This window comes from Zootoca vivipara, chromosome 16 (assembly GCF_965207765.1).
Source record: "Zootoca vivipara chromosome 16, rZooViv2.hap1.1, whole genome shotgun sequence".
NCBI classification, from domain to species: domain Eukaryota; kingdom Metazoa; phylum Chordata; class Lepidosauria; order Squamata; family Lacertidae; genus Zootoca; species Zootoca vivipara.
The window spans coordinates 30392449-30404546 of record NC_142599.1 but is presented as its reverse complement, the minus strand read 5'-3'; the positions used below and the strand labels follow the sequence as shown (position 1 = coordinate 30404546).

The 12098-nt window shown below is 46.6% G+C and overlaps 1 protein-coding gene across 4 annotated transcripts in view; it reads left to right on the top strand.

The window, feature by feature from the left end:
* MACROD1 (mono-ADP ribosylhydrolase 1) overlaps positions 1 to 12098 on the top strand; it is a 344907-nt gene that overhangs the window by 309807 nt on the left and 23002 nt on the right. For all 4 annotated transcript variants that reach the window (XM_035097652.3, XM_035097653.3, XM_035097654.3 and 1 more), the window contains one exon: positions 2348 to 2464. In XM_035097652.3, the coding sequence (XP_034953543.3) occupies positions 2348 to 2464 (117 nt within the window). The remainder of the gene's footprint in view (positions 1 to 2347; positions 2465 to 12098) is intronic.

Sequence of the window (12098 nt, the reverse complement as noted above, 5' to 3'; positions counted from 1 at the left end):
CTGAAGTAGCCCGCTCCGGCCACTGTGACAATAATAATAATAATAATAATAATAATAATAATAATAATAATAATAATAATAAATTTTATTTATACCGCGTCCTCCCCAGCCAAGACCAGGCTCAAGGTTGCTAACACTAAAAATAAAATAATTGATTAAGATACAACTTAAAAACAAGATTAAATACAACATTAAAATTAAAATTAAAATGCAGCCTCATACAGAAGACTGTCACTATTTTGCAGGAGGGATTCAGTCATGTGCAGGAAATTTAGATTTGCACAATTGAGGTGGATTAAAGTGCTGTGTTGCCCTGCAGCAACAAATCCACTTAAAAACAACAACCCACTGACTTCTAACAGTTTGGAAAGCGATGGAGAAATGCATTGGAAAGTATGGGATAACCGCTGATGGACAGGAAGACAAATCAGAGCGAATGCACAAACAAATCAAAATAAATGTTCAATAAAGAGCTGGGCATCACATAACCTCCATGGAAGCTTAGTGCAAGCAAATCTGGGAGAAATATCAGTAAACAGGCCACGTGGAGGAGCCCACCATCTGAAAAAAGCAGCGAAGGCAAATGGGGCTTGCAACAAATGTATGTTGAGTGCTGATGTATTCCAGCCGACCCCGTTAGACCAGGCATTCTCTCTCAACTTCCAGTCTCTCTTTTCAGAAGTTAGGAGTAGTATTAAATTTATATCCCACCTTTCCACCCTTTAGCTCAATGTGGCATACATGATTCCCCCCTCCATTTTATCCTCACAACAACCCTGTTTGGCCGAGAGGCAGTGATTGGTCTAAGGTCATCCAGTGAGCTTCATAGCTGAGTGAGAATTTGAACTCTGGTCTCCCAAGTCCTAACCTGACACACTAACCGTTACAACACACAGGCTCTGTATATCCCCTGCCGTCCATCACACCGGGTTACATACCTGGCTACACTTGTCTGGTTCCTACTGTCAATGTGTGTACAGTATTTATATCCCTTCCTCTCATTTGCACCCACCTAGAGAGCCAGGCTAACGGAGGTTGGGGGAGGGGACAGCTTTGTACGATCAAAAAATTGCCCAATGCCTCTGTAGTTTTTATCGACTCCCCTTGGAGTACAGCTGATAAAATATTGTTTTATGGATTAGGAGATGGACTGTGAATGAGCTAATAATGGACCCTCCTGATCAATGCTTCTCTCTAATGTACTCGAGACTGGACAGCAAATCACCCATCCCCTTTAGGCCTTGGAACACCAGGCCACGCTCTGCTTCTCTCTCCCCCCCCCTTTATAACCTAAAAATTGCTGGAGAAGGCTAACGATTCATCAGGTCCACCATCCTCTTTTCTACAAACAACCAATCTTTGGGAAGCTCACAAAGCCGGGCGTAAAAGGCAATGGCCCTTCCCCATTGTTTGACTTCAGCAACTTGTATTCTGAGGTTTACTGCCTCTTCACATGGAGGGTGCATGTATTTGTTAAGAGCAGAAGAAGAGCCCTGCAGGATTAGGCCAGAGGCCCATCTAGTCTAGTTTTCTGTTAGCTCAGTGGCCAGCCAGATGTCTCAGTGGGAAGCCCACAAGGAGGGGCTTAGCTGCAGCAGCACTCTCCACATTTGTGATTCCCAGCAATGGTACATTTCCCAGCACCCTTAACATACTGCAGTTCCCAGAATTCTTTGGGGGAAGCAATGTGCTTTAAGTCTCTGATGTGGATGTGACCTAAGTCCAGGAAAATGCACTACAGGAGCAGTTAAAAGGAAACTTGAAAGGAGCAGTATTTGGAAACTGCAGCTATATTTCAGTCAGAACAGAGATTTCACAGGAGTGTTTTGCAGGGAAGAAGCCATATTTCAGTGGCAGAACATCTGAGTTACATGCAGGAAGTCTCAGGTCCGATCTAGTTTAAAAGATGGGAGTTGTGTTAGGAAGGATGACGTTAACAGGCAATGAGAAAGGCTGGTAACATCCACACCATCCATTTACAGCAGCTGTATATCACTTCGACAGCCATGACTTCCCCCAAAGAATTCTGGGAAGTGCAGTTTGTTAAGCACATCCGAGAGCTGTTAGGAGACTCCTCACAGAGCTACAATTCCCAGCGCTCTTAACAAACTACATTTCCCAGCATTCTTTGCAAGACTGTTAAAATGGTACACATGTGCTTTGAATAGATGGTGTTGGATGTGACTAATTCTTTCTACTGGAGAGCCGTTTCCAATCAAGGCAGGTAAGACTGCTGGGATGAACGAGTTTCCTGTCCTAATACAAGGTGTGTGCAGTGTTGCCCATATCTTTATGCCCGAGTCTGATTCTTACATTGACAAGGTGTTTTTTCACATTCCTTTGCTAGTGGACGGCTGCATCCATCGTGCTGCAGGGCCTTTGCTCAAAGAGGAATGCCGGACCCTGGGTGGCTGCGAGACTGGAAAAGCCAAGATTAGCTGTGGATATCGCCTCCCAGCCAAATGTAAGTGTTACTATCAGTGTTATTTTAAGTTTCATTGAAAAACTGAGCTTGTGTATTTCTTATTGGAATGAGAGAATGCAAGATAAAGTAAACCTATATGTGACATTGGGAGATATTTTAAGTAAAAAACGTTTTTTAAAGTATTGTTTTTGTACACATAATGTTTCTTCTCTGTAGGTTTACTTGCATTAACATTTACACACACACACACACACACACACACACACACACACACACACACACACCTCTGTACTTAATAAGAAAGAAAGAAATGTGGCTTATAATTTATCTTTTTTTGACTGGAAAGCATGAGATTGATCAGAAAACGTACTCAGAACAAAACAAAACAACTTACTACTCACTTGTTACTGACAGGTCTCCAAGTGACTTACAACAAAATTTTAAAACGTAAATATAAATAGTGAATAACATTAATAATGTCACAGAAACATTAACAAATTTATACAAATGCAGAAATAAGATGCACACATACCCAATAACAGACACAGAAAGCTTTGGCAACACACTAACAGAAAAACAACTGCTCAATCCATCAAAAGCTTAGTGGGGGGGGGGAGAGAAGTAAATTTTTACCTGGCACTGAAAAGCTGTCAGGAACAGCGGCGTAGCTAGCCCCTCCACCCCCAGCTATGACTGGTCAGGAAGGCACCAGGCTAACCTCTCCAGGAATAGCATTCAATACACGGGGCGCCACCACTGAAAAGACCCCTCTCACCTGTCACCACCCTCTGAGTCTCCCTCAGAGTGGGGACCTGGAGAAGGGCCCCCATAGAAGAACTAAGTGTCTGGGTGTGTTCATATCAGGAGAGGCATTCCAGAAGATTCTGGGGTCCTGAATCGTAGAGAGGTTTACAGGTCAAAACCAGCGCTTTAAACCAGGCTCGGAAGCATACAGGCAGCCAGTGTCTTGAACCCGGCCATAGTTGGGCAGCCACATTCTGCGCTAATTGAAGCTTCCAATCTTACCTTCCAAGTCCCGGACTGCAGAATCCGGGACTGGTAGCCGTGTGACACCGGAAGTTGCATCGACGTAACTTCCGGTGTCGCTTTGCCCTTCTATGTGCACCAAAAATGGCCACTGCCGGCTTCAAAAGTAGCTTCTACACATGACCGGAAGTGCATCGACGCAACTTCCGGTGTCGCCCCGCCCATCTATGGGCACCAAAATGGCCGCCGCCGACATCGGAAGTCGCATCTACGCACTTCGGGTCATGCGTAGATGCGAATTTTGAAGCCGGTGGCAGCCATTTTTTGTGCCTATAGAAGGGCAAATCAGAAAAAATATGGCCGCCGGCAGGAGAAAATAACGGAGAAAAACAGGAGACGAAGTGATACTGGGGACCACCGGGAAAAGGTAAGTAAAAACGGGGGTTTCCTGGGGAAAACGGGAGACTTGGCAGCTATGCTTCCAATCGGTGTACAAAGGCAGGCCCACCTGCATGTGAGTGTGTTCTGCTCCAAAGTCAGTGAAAATGGTCTCCCCGCGCCAGAGGGAGGTGGTGCTTGTTGTGACTGGTTGAGTGGAAACTAGGGAGCTGGAGCCGGTGACAGTCAAAGCCCCCATCTCTTTCCCTGATGAGTTCTATAAGGAGCAATACTGAGACTAAGGAGGCACTAGCTGAGGGCAGGCTGTGGTTGGTGGAGCAACATGCCATTTGCCCTAATGGATGACCTTCCATTGCCTGGTGTAATCCTTATTATTATTATTATTGCTATGAATTAGTCTTAAAAAAAAACTTTGAATGTACATTCCTTCCACCTTCCCACACCCCCTCCAAAAATACCTGCTCCCCCCCACACACACACACACTGCCTTTCCTTCTTATTTGCCTCTCTTCAGCCTACATTCCCGCCCCAATATGCTTGTCTGTCTGAGAAGGAGTAGAGTCTATTAATTAAACCTGCTCTGGGACACAGTCTTTGCTCTCACACATTCAGACTGATAATTTGGCAGCAGAGGATGCGTTGAGAGAACAATAACGTGCAAATGTGACACTTAGAGGAGTGGAGGGAAGGGGTGGGAGACACACCTTGTACTCCTCAACAAGGGCTGATAAGATGCAGGAGTAGTCGCTTTATGCTGGGGTGGGTGAGGGTCTAGGTCAGTGGCTCTTTTGTGTGCAACTTCCATGCAAGCAAGGAATCTTGTACTGGGCAAATGATTTAGCATCTTGAGAACCCTCAGCCAACCTGAGATCTACGGATGAAGGGCGGTATACAAATTTAATAATTAATAATAGTAATAGTAGGGAACCCAGGTGGCACTGTGGGTTAAACCACAGAGTCTAGGACTTGCTGATCAGAAGGTCGGCGGTTCGAATCTCTGCAATGGGGTGAGCTCCCGTTGCTCGGTCCCAGCTCCTGCCCACCTAGCAGTTTGAAAGCACATCAAAGTGCAAGTAGATAAATAGGGGCCGCTCCGGCGGGAAGGTAAACGGTGTTTCCGTGCGCTGCTCTGGTTCGCCAGAAGCAGCTTTGTCATGCTGGCCACATGACCCGGAAGCTGTCTGCGGACAAACGCCGGCTCCCTCGGCCTATAGAGCGAGATGAGCACCGCAACCCCAGAGTCGGACACAACTGGACCTGATGGTCAGGGGCCCCTTTACCTTTACCTTTAATAGTAAGAGTAATAATAAACAACTTCCTTTAAAAGAGCAATTTTTTAGACCTTGTTGTCACAAAGACAGACTTGGAGGTGTGCAAGCAATGGCTTGTTAAAAGGCACTGAAAGTGGGAGAGGTCTGCCCCCAATCCGAGACCAAGGCTGTGTACACATTAAAGCAGATTCAGAACGTTCCTTCCCTCAAAGGATTCTGGCCATGGTAGTTTGCCCCTCACAGAGTTACAATTCCCAGGTGCACTTAACAAACTACAGTGCCCAGAGTGCTTTGAGGAAACGAATGTGTTTCAAATGTGCTTTGAACGTGTAGTGTGTACACCATTTCCTGGTGGGGTTCAATCACATACTGGCAAAATTCAGGTTGCGCAAATATACGGTAGCTAATCGGGAGGTCTTGCAACACAAACCCGGTACCCAAAATGATCAGACTTTTTGCGATAAGGAAAGTAATGGGGAAAGTATAGGATAACACTTGCTCTGACCTCCCCACAAGCAAATCGGAATGAATTCTCGAGAAATAGTCAAGGTTGTCTAATCTCCCTCTAAGCAAATCTGGAGGAACACCAGATTAGTCTGGAAGTGCCCCCTGGTTTCACACCTACCACTTAAAGCGCTTTTTACCCTTTTTGCTCCTCTTGATGTGTATTGTTAACCCTTTACCCTCCATTCTTGTGTAGAGCTGCAAATAGCTCCCCATCTTCTATGTGCATATGTTAACTTCTTCCAGTATGGAAACTTGGTGTGCAAACCTTGTCAGTTTCTAGTTCATTTTCTGTCCGGTTTTCCTTATCACAAAAGGTCTGATTTGTGGGGTTGGGTGAGTTGTTGTGCAAGATCACCAAGCCAACTTCAACGGAAACAACCTGAATTTGCCAGTGTGCAGTTGAATCCCACCCCAAATATTGACAGTCTGGAAGTCCCCTGCATATGTTTTTAGCTGGAAGAAGGCTGCTCAGAAGGCAGGGGGATTTATCGTACCCTTTATATACCTGAAGGGCTGTGGCCCTATCTATCTGCAGTATACATTTAAAGCAGTATCATTCCTCAAATATTCCTGGGAACTGTAGTTTGTTAAGTGCCCTAAGAGTTCTTTGGAGGCTCCTGCTGCCTATGCAGAGTTATAATTTTCAGAGTGGTTAACAGCGAATACCTCTGCCCAGGTATCTCTGGGAACTGCAGCTCTCTGAGGGGAATAGGGATCTCCTTCCAGTTCTTTGCACTGTTAACAAACTACGGTCCCCAGGATTCTTTGGGGGAGGCGTGGCTATTTAAAGTGGTATGATACTTGTCCCATAGAAAAGGACAGGGCTTCGACCTAATTGACTTAAGTGACAGGTTGGTAGATTTCATCTGAACATCAGGAGCAACTTCTTCATGGAAGGAACCGTGGAACCAATTGCCTTGGCCAGGGGTGCGGAGTCTGTGTCCCTCCATGTGTTGCTGGATTCCAACTCCCATCATCCTTGACCATTGGCCATGCTGTCTGGTGCTGATGGGAGTCCCAACGTCTGGAGGGCCACAGATTCCCCAGCCCTAGCATAGAGGGATAGTGGGCTCTGCCTCAGTCTCTAGAGGCCTCCAAGCAGATTGTTATGTACTGAACTGAATCATAGAACAATAGGATCCAGAATCAGCAGTCTGATTGGTCCGCAGGAGCCACCCAATCCAACTCCAGGTGGAAGTGAATCCGCAACCTGATTGGCCTGCAGGAGCAGCCAATCAGGCTGCTGGCAGAAGTCAATCCACAAACTGATTGGCTCACAGGTGTAGCCCTGAAGTAGCCAATCACACAAAGCCCATTGTGTAAATAATGTATATAAGCAGATGGTTTTGGGAAAAGGGCATTCTTCTTCTCTTCTTGATGACTACGAGCTGAATAAAGAGCATAAAATTCACTCTCGACAGAGTATATTTCACAGATGATGCTCTCATCTTCTGGGGATGCTGTTGCCCTGGATCCTCCCCCCCCCCCCGCCCCACTCCCAGCTACATGTTTCTGTTTTCTAGGCAGTCAGTGAGTGTGTGTATTTGCCTGTGCCTTTTCCCACTCTAGCTGGAAAGAGTGTGCTGACATTTAACACAGGAACAGCGTAACTTTCGAACTGTGGTAATGTGTGCATTAACCAAAGCGGGATAGGGAGGGGAGATTTCCGGAGTGATAATTAAAGTGCTTTAAAATGCATGTTTGATTTCTGCCTGACTGTGGCTCTGCTCATTCCATTTGCAAATGCGGCTCCCACCTTCTGGAGAGCTGAGTGGCTTCGGAGAATACAGAATCTGGCTGCTCCTCGCTTCGGTTGCGGGCGGCATTTATTGCCCTGCCTGAGGACCTTGGAACAGCATTGTGGCCTCACAACAGCCCTGCGAGGTGGGTTAAGGAAGGGAGAGGCCATGTTTTTCCAAGTCTAACGGGTGACAGTTTGTAAGATAGATGAGAGTGGTTTGAGAGGGCGCTTGTCACTTCTACTTAAACAGACTTGGTAAGGTTTTTAAACCAATACCCCAAACCCACCCTACCTGTTTAACCAAAGATAGAAGTGGGGTGATGCAAAAACTCACCATGCCTGCTTAATTAGAGGCATAGCACTTTTAACTCTTCAGGATGTGATGGGGGGGGGATGGGAACGGGGAAGCCTGTCATCTGCTTTCAACCATGGGGGGGGGGGGGAATACAGTTAATTTTCATTACTATTTATCAAAAAAACCAGGCATGGGGAATCTCAGCCTCCAGGGGGTGAATATGCCTGCCCCCTACCCAGGACTTAAAAACTCCACCTGGGTCACATCCATGGGTATAACCAGGGGGGCAGCTACCCGCCCCCCCCCAAATCAAGTAAATAATTAAAATAAAATAAAAATACTTAACTAAGTGGCCAATTGCATCACAGTTCAGTTGGTCCCCCCCACACACACATAAAGCCTGCCCCCCCCCAAATAAATCTTGGCTACTCCACCCATGGTCACATCCCTCACCGGCCTTGCTTTGCACCCTCTCTGAGAGAGTTTTCCTGGCTGGGATGTGTCCTTAAACTCTGAAAACGCCTTTTGCTTGTCTGGATAGAGGACAGAGAGGGCTGTGTGAGCAAGTGTAAAAAATTCCCGCACAAAGCTAATATTTATGTTCATTGCTCCACCAACCTTTGCCCTTTGCCTCCCCTCTACTGGCACATGGCCCTAAGGCTGAAAAGAAATAGACAGACAGACAAACAAACTTATAGAGTTGGAAGGGACCATGAGGGTCATCTAGTCCAACCCCCTGCAATGTTTTAAAATGTCCCTGCTATGTCAAAGGACCTTTGTTATCTTCCTCCACACAACCTCCAGTCATCACCTGGAGTCCTGTTCCGAGCCTCATGAGCCACAGGTGGCAGTGACCAAGGCCAGAGGGCTTTTTCCGTAGTGGACCCCACCCTGTGAAACCCATTTCCAAGGGAGGTGCATGAGGCCCATCACTGTGTGGCCTCAAGCAGTTGCCAAGCATATGGCTGTTTGAAAACATGGCAATTTTCTTTTTTTCTCCCTTCACTCTGCTTTATTTCATCGAATCATAGCATTGTAGAGTTGAAAAGGATCCCGAGGGTCATCTAGTCCACCCCCCCTGCAATGCAGGAATCTCAACTAGATCATCCGTGTTTGGGGGTCACATAGCTAGTTTAATTGCATAACGCCATAATTTCTGCTGCTGCTTTAGTTCTGAGGCTGTTGCTTTAGTTATGAGGCTGTTCTGAAATTATTACTGTGGCTTTTGATATTGCGATCTTTGGATTTGTTAGGCATTTGGAAATTTTGGAAATGTGGTGGGATATAAAAAATTTTAATAAAACAAATACATAGATTTCTTTTGTCCAAAGGGTATTCAAAAATTCCTTCCTTTCCCAAAGAGGTTCACCCCTCTTTGCCAAAGCAGAAATAATACTGAAGCAGAAAAAAATAGAATCATGTAAATGTAGAGTTGAAAGGAACGCACGGGTCATCTAGCCCAACCCCCTGAGATGCAGAGATCACACTCAATGCAGGAGTAGCTAACTTGTGGACTTCCATATGTGGTTGGACTCCAACTCCCATCAGCTCCAACCATCATGGCCAATGGGTCAGGGATGATGGGAGCTGAAGTCCAGTGATACCTGGAGGGCACCCCATCTGCTATCCCAGTCATGACCCCAGAGTCCAGCAGTGATCAAGGCTCTGAGTTGCTGGCTGTGGATTCTCCAGCGGCGGAACCAGATTCAGGGCCTGCCCCTGGAGATTAGGAGACCACCGAGCTTGAGGTTGACAGACAGGATCTGCCAGAGCAACCTCCCCATACCACTAGGGCATGTGGGGCCAGGACCAAAGGCACTGCACAGTACCTTGCTGGTTCAGTGGCACAGGGATCTCACCAGATGGGAGGTTTGGGGGGGGTGGAGGAGGAGCGCCAGTCTTCAAGTTAGTCCTCTAAGAATCAAAAGGTGGGTGGAGCTTGGGAGAGGTAATCTGGAAGCAAGGGCTTGAAAGAATGTCTGCTCTCTCAATCTTTGTTGGAGCAACTTGTCCCCTTGTAGCTATCCGTGGTCCTGCAACTCCTGGCTGTTGCCATCCAGCTTTCCCCAAGGGATTTGGCATCAAAACAGGACAACCCCTGATTTATGTGCTGCCTAGCAGCTTACAAACCAAACTGCAAGCAAAAAGAAATACCAATGTGCCAAGTCAAACCATTGGTCCATTTAGTTCAGCGTTGACTACATGAAGCAGCAGCTGCTCTCCGGGGGACATTCCCAGTCCTGTCTGGAGATATTGGGTACTGAACGTGGTGCCTTCTTCGTCCAAAACAGGTGCTCTCTCATTGAGCAATGACAATTGCACCCAAATTCTGTCTCTTATTTACACTAGCCATTCCAGTTTCAACAAATTATAAGAGGCAAGCCTTCGCGCAATCTCTCCTTTAAAAAAATTCCTCTGCTCAAAATCAGCCCATCTTAATAATCTTTTAAAAAAAGAATTAAGTGAATGAGGCAGTAGCATATTAATCAAAGGCTCATAAATACGGCTCTTAGCTCATCAATCGCTAAGTGAGGAAACAGAGAATGGCTTAGCTTGTTGGAGAAACAGCAGATCCCAGATGAATGAATGACAGTGGCTGGGCTTACTGCATGTTTGCCTGATTTCTAAATTGATTAAATACTGCTGTAAATACCATCTGCCGTGAGCCACGAAGTAGCCATTTCCCTTCTCCCTAAGGAGCCTTCCCCTCTTCCTTTGGTCTCTTCTTTGCTGTCCAAACTGCACTTCATGCTTTGGTAAGTAGAAAGTCCTTTTGCAGAGTAGACGAGATGAGACGTTCCCTATCCAAATATCACCCCCATTCTCTAAACTCACCGGGAGGCAATCAGTAAGGATTGATAATGGTTTTCAAGTCTCTTAAGCTTCTCATTTTTACATTCAGAAAGTCGCATCCATCTAAGTTCTGCTGAGAGCAGACCCATTGAAACTAATGAACCTAAGTTAGCCATGTCTTTTCCTATTAAAGTAAGATCCATCCTCTCTCTACATATGTGAATGAAAAGAAACTACCCCCATCTTGTCCCTTACGAGAGCCTCAGGGCTCTTCCAGACGGCTGGGTTTTTTGGCAGGCGTATCCTGCAACAGGTTGTTGATGCAATATCAGCGTATTTGTGGTAGAATTTTACTAGACCATTTCCAGAACAGCGTCCGAGCACTGAACCATGGTATATCACAAGTGGACTCTTTCTTATTGCATTTGCAAGCGGACTTTGGTGTTTTTCAAACATTGGTGAAGGATATTTTACCTGTCCCACCTGGACTGAATATTGTAGTGGATTGCTGCTGCTCTTGGAGGGGCAAGAACTTTGCTCCCCACCACCCCCACGAGGGTCTCTGGCTCAACAGCTGGGCTCCTGTGGGGCGTGCCAGGAATGCTGAGCTCAGGGAGAGCGTGCCTGGCACACATCCGTCTCCCCTGCCCTCCCCTCCAGATGTGGTATTCAAGTCACATCCTAAGCAGGTGGTTAGTATTCAGCACAGCCAGTTCCCCCCAACAGTAGCTTCAAGAAGTCGCCGCGGCTGCCTTGTGGACAAGGGAAAGAGTGATACTGGGGGGCTGGGGGCTGGGGGGGGTGTTCTCAAGGAATCATCAGGATGTCTCTCCAAACTGGAAATCACTCCTCGGGTGGTGACTGCTTCAGGATTGTACCAGAACTGCTAAATAGAAGGCTTGCGAACCCTGAGGTTTACAGAAATATAAATTTCCCTCCCTACCTGCCTCTCTAGCTACTTACCTAAGTGGGTACACACACCTTTTATGAAACAGCCCCATGTGGACTGAGTGGCCACAGAATGAGGGGTTACTGAAGGGGTTGAGGAGCAGGAAGAAAGCAGGGAAAAGGAAAGGAGTATTTGGGAGGGGCTGACACCCTGGACAGGAGCACTTTACACCTGTCACACCCACACCGTAGATTTAAAGCGCATGGTTTTCCCCAGAGAATCTTGGGGACTATAGTTTGGCAAGGGTGCTGGAAATTGTAGCTCTGCAAGGGCTGCAGTTCTCAGGATTCTTTGCGGTGGGGAACTGTGACTGTCAATGTGGCACAAATGTGCTTTAAATATATAGTATGGATGCGGGCAACAGTAATGTTTCTTTGACGGTTTCAAGTCCCTCTTGCCCAGTGATCAGAATTGCAGATTCCTGAAAGGTGTTTGTTTGGTGTGTGTGTTTTTTAACAATTGCCACCTGTCTGACTCATCTTGCAGCCCTCTGGGGTGAGCATAAACTCTTTCGTTTTCCCAGGCAAAATGAACTTTGCCCCCACCTACAAAACTCCCCATTCTGTGGCCACTCAGTCAACATGGGGCTGTTTCATTAAAGGTGTGTGTGTCCACTTAGGTAAGTACGGTTGTTGTTGTTTAGTCATTTAGTCGTGTCCGACTCTTCGTGACCCCATGGACCATAGCATGCCAGGCACTCCTGTCTTGCACTGCCTCCCGCAGTTTGGTCA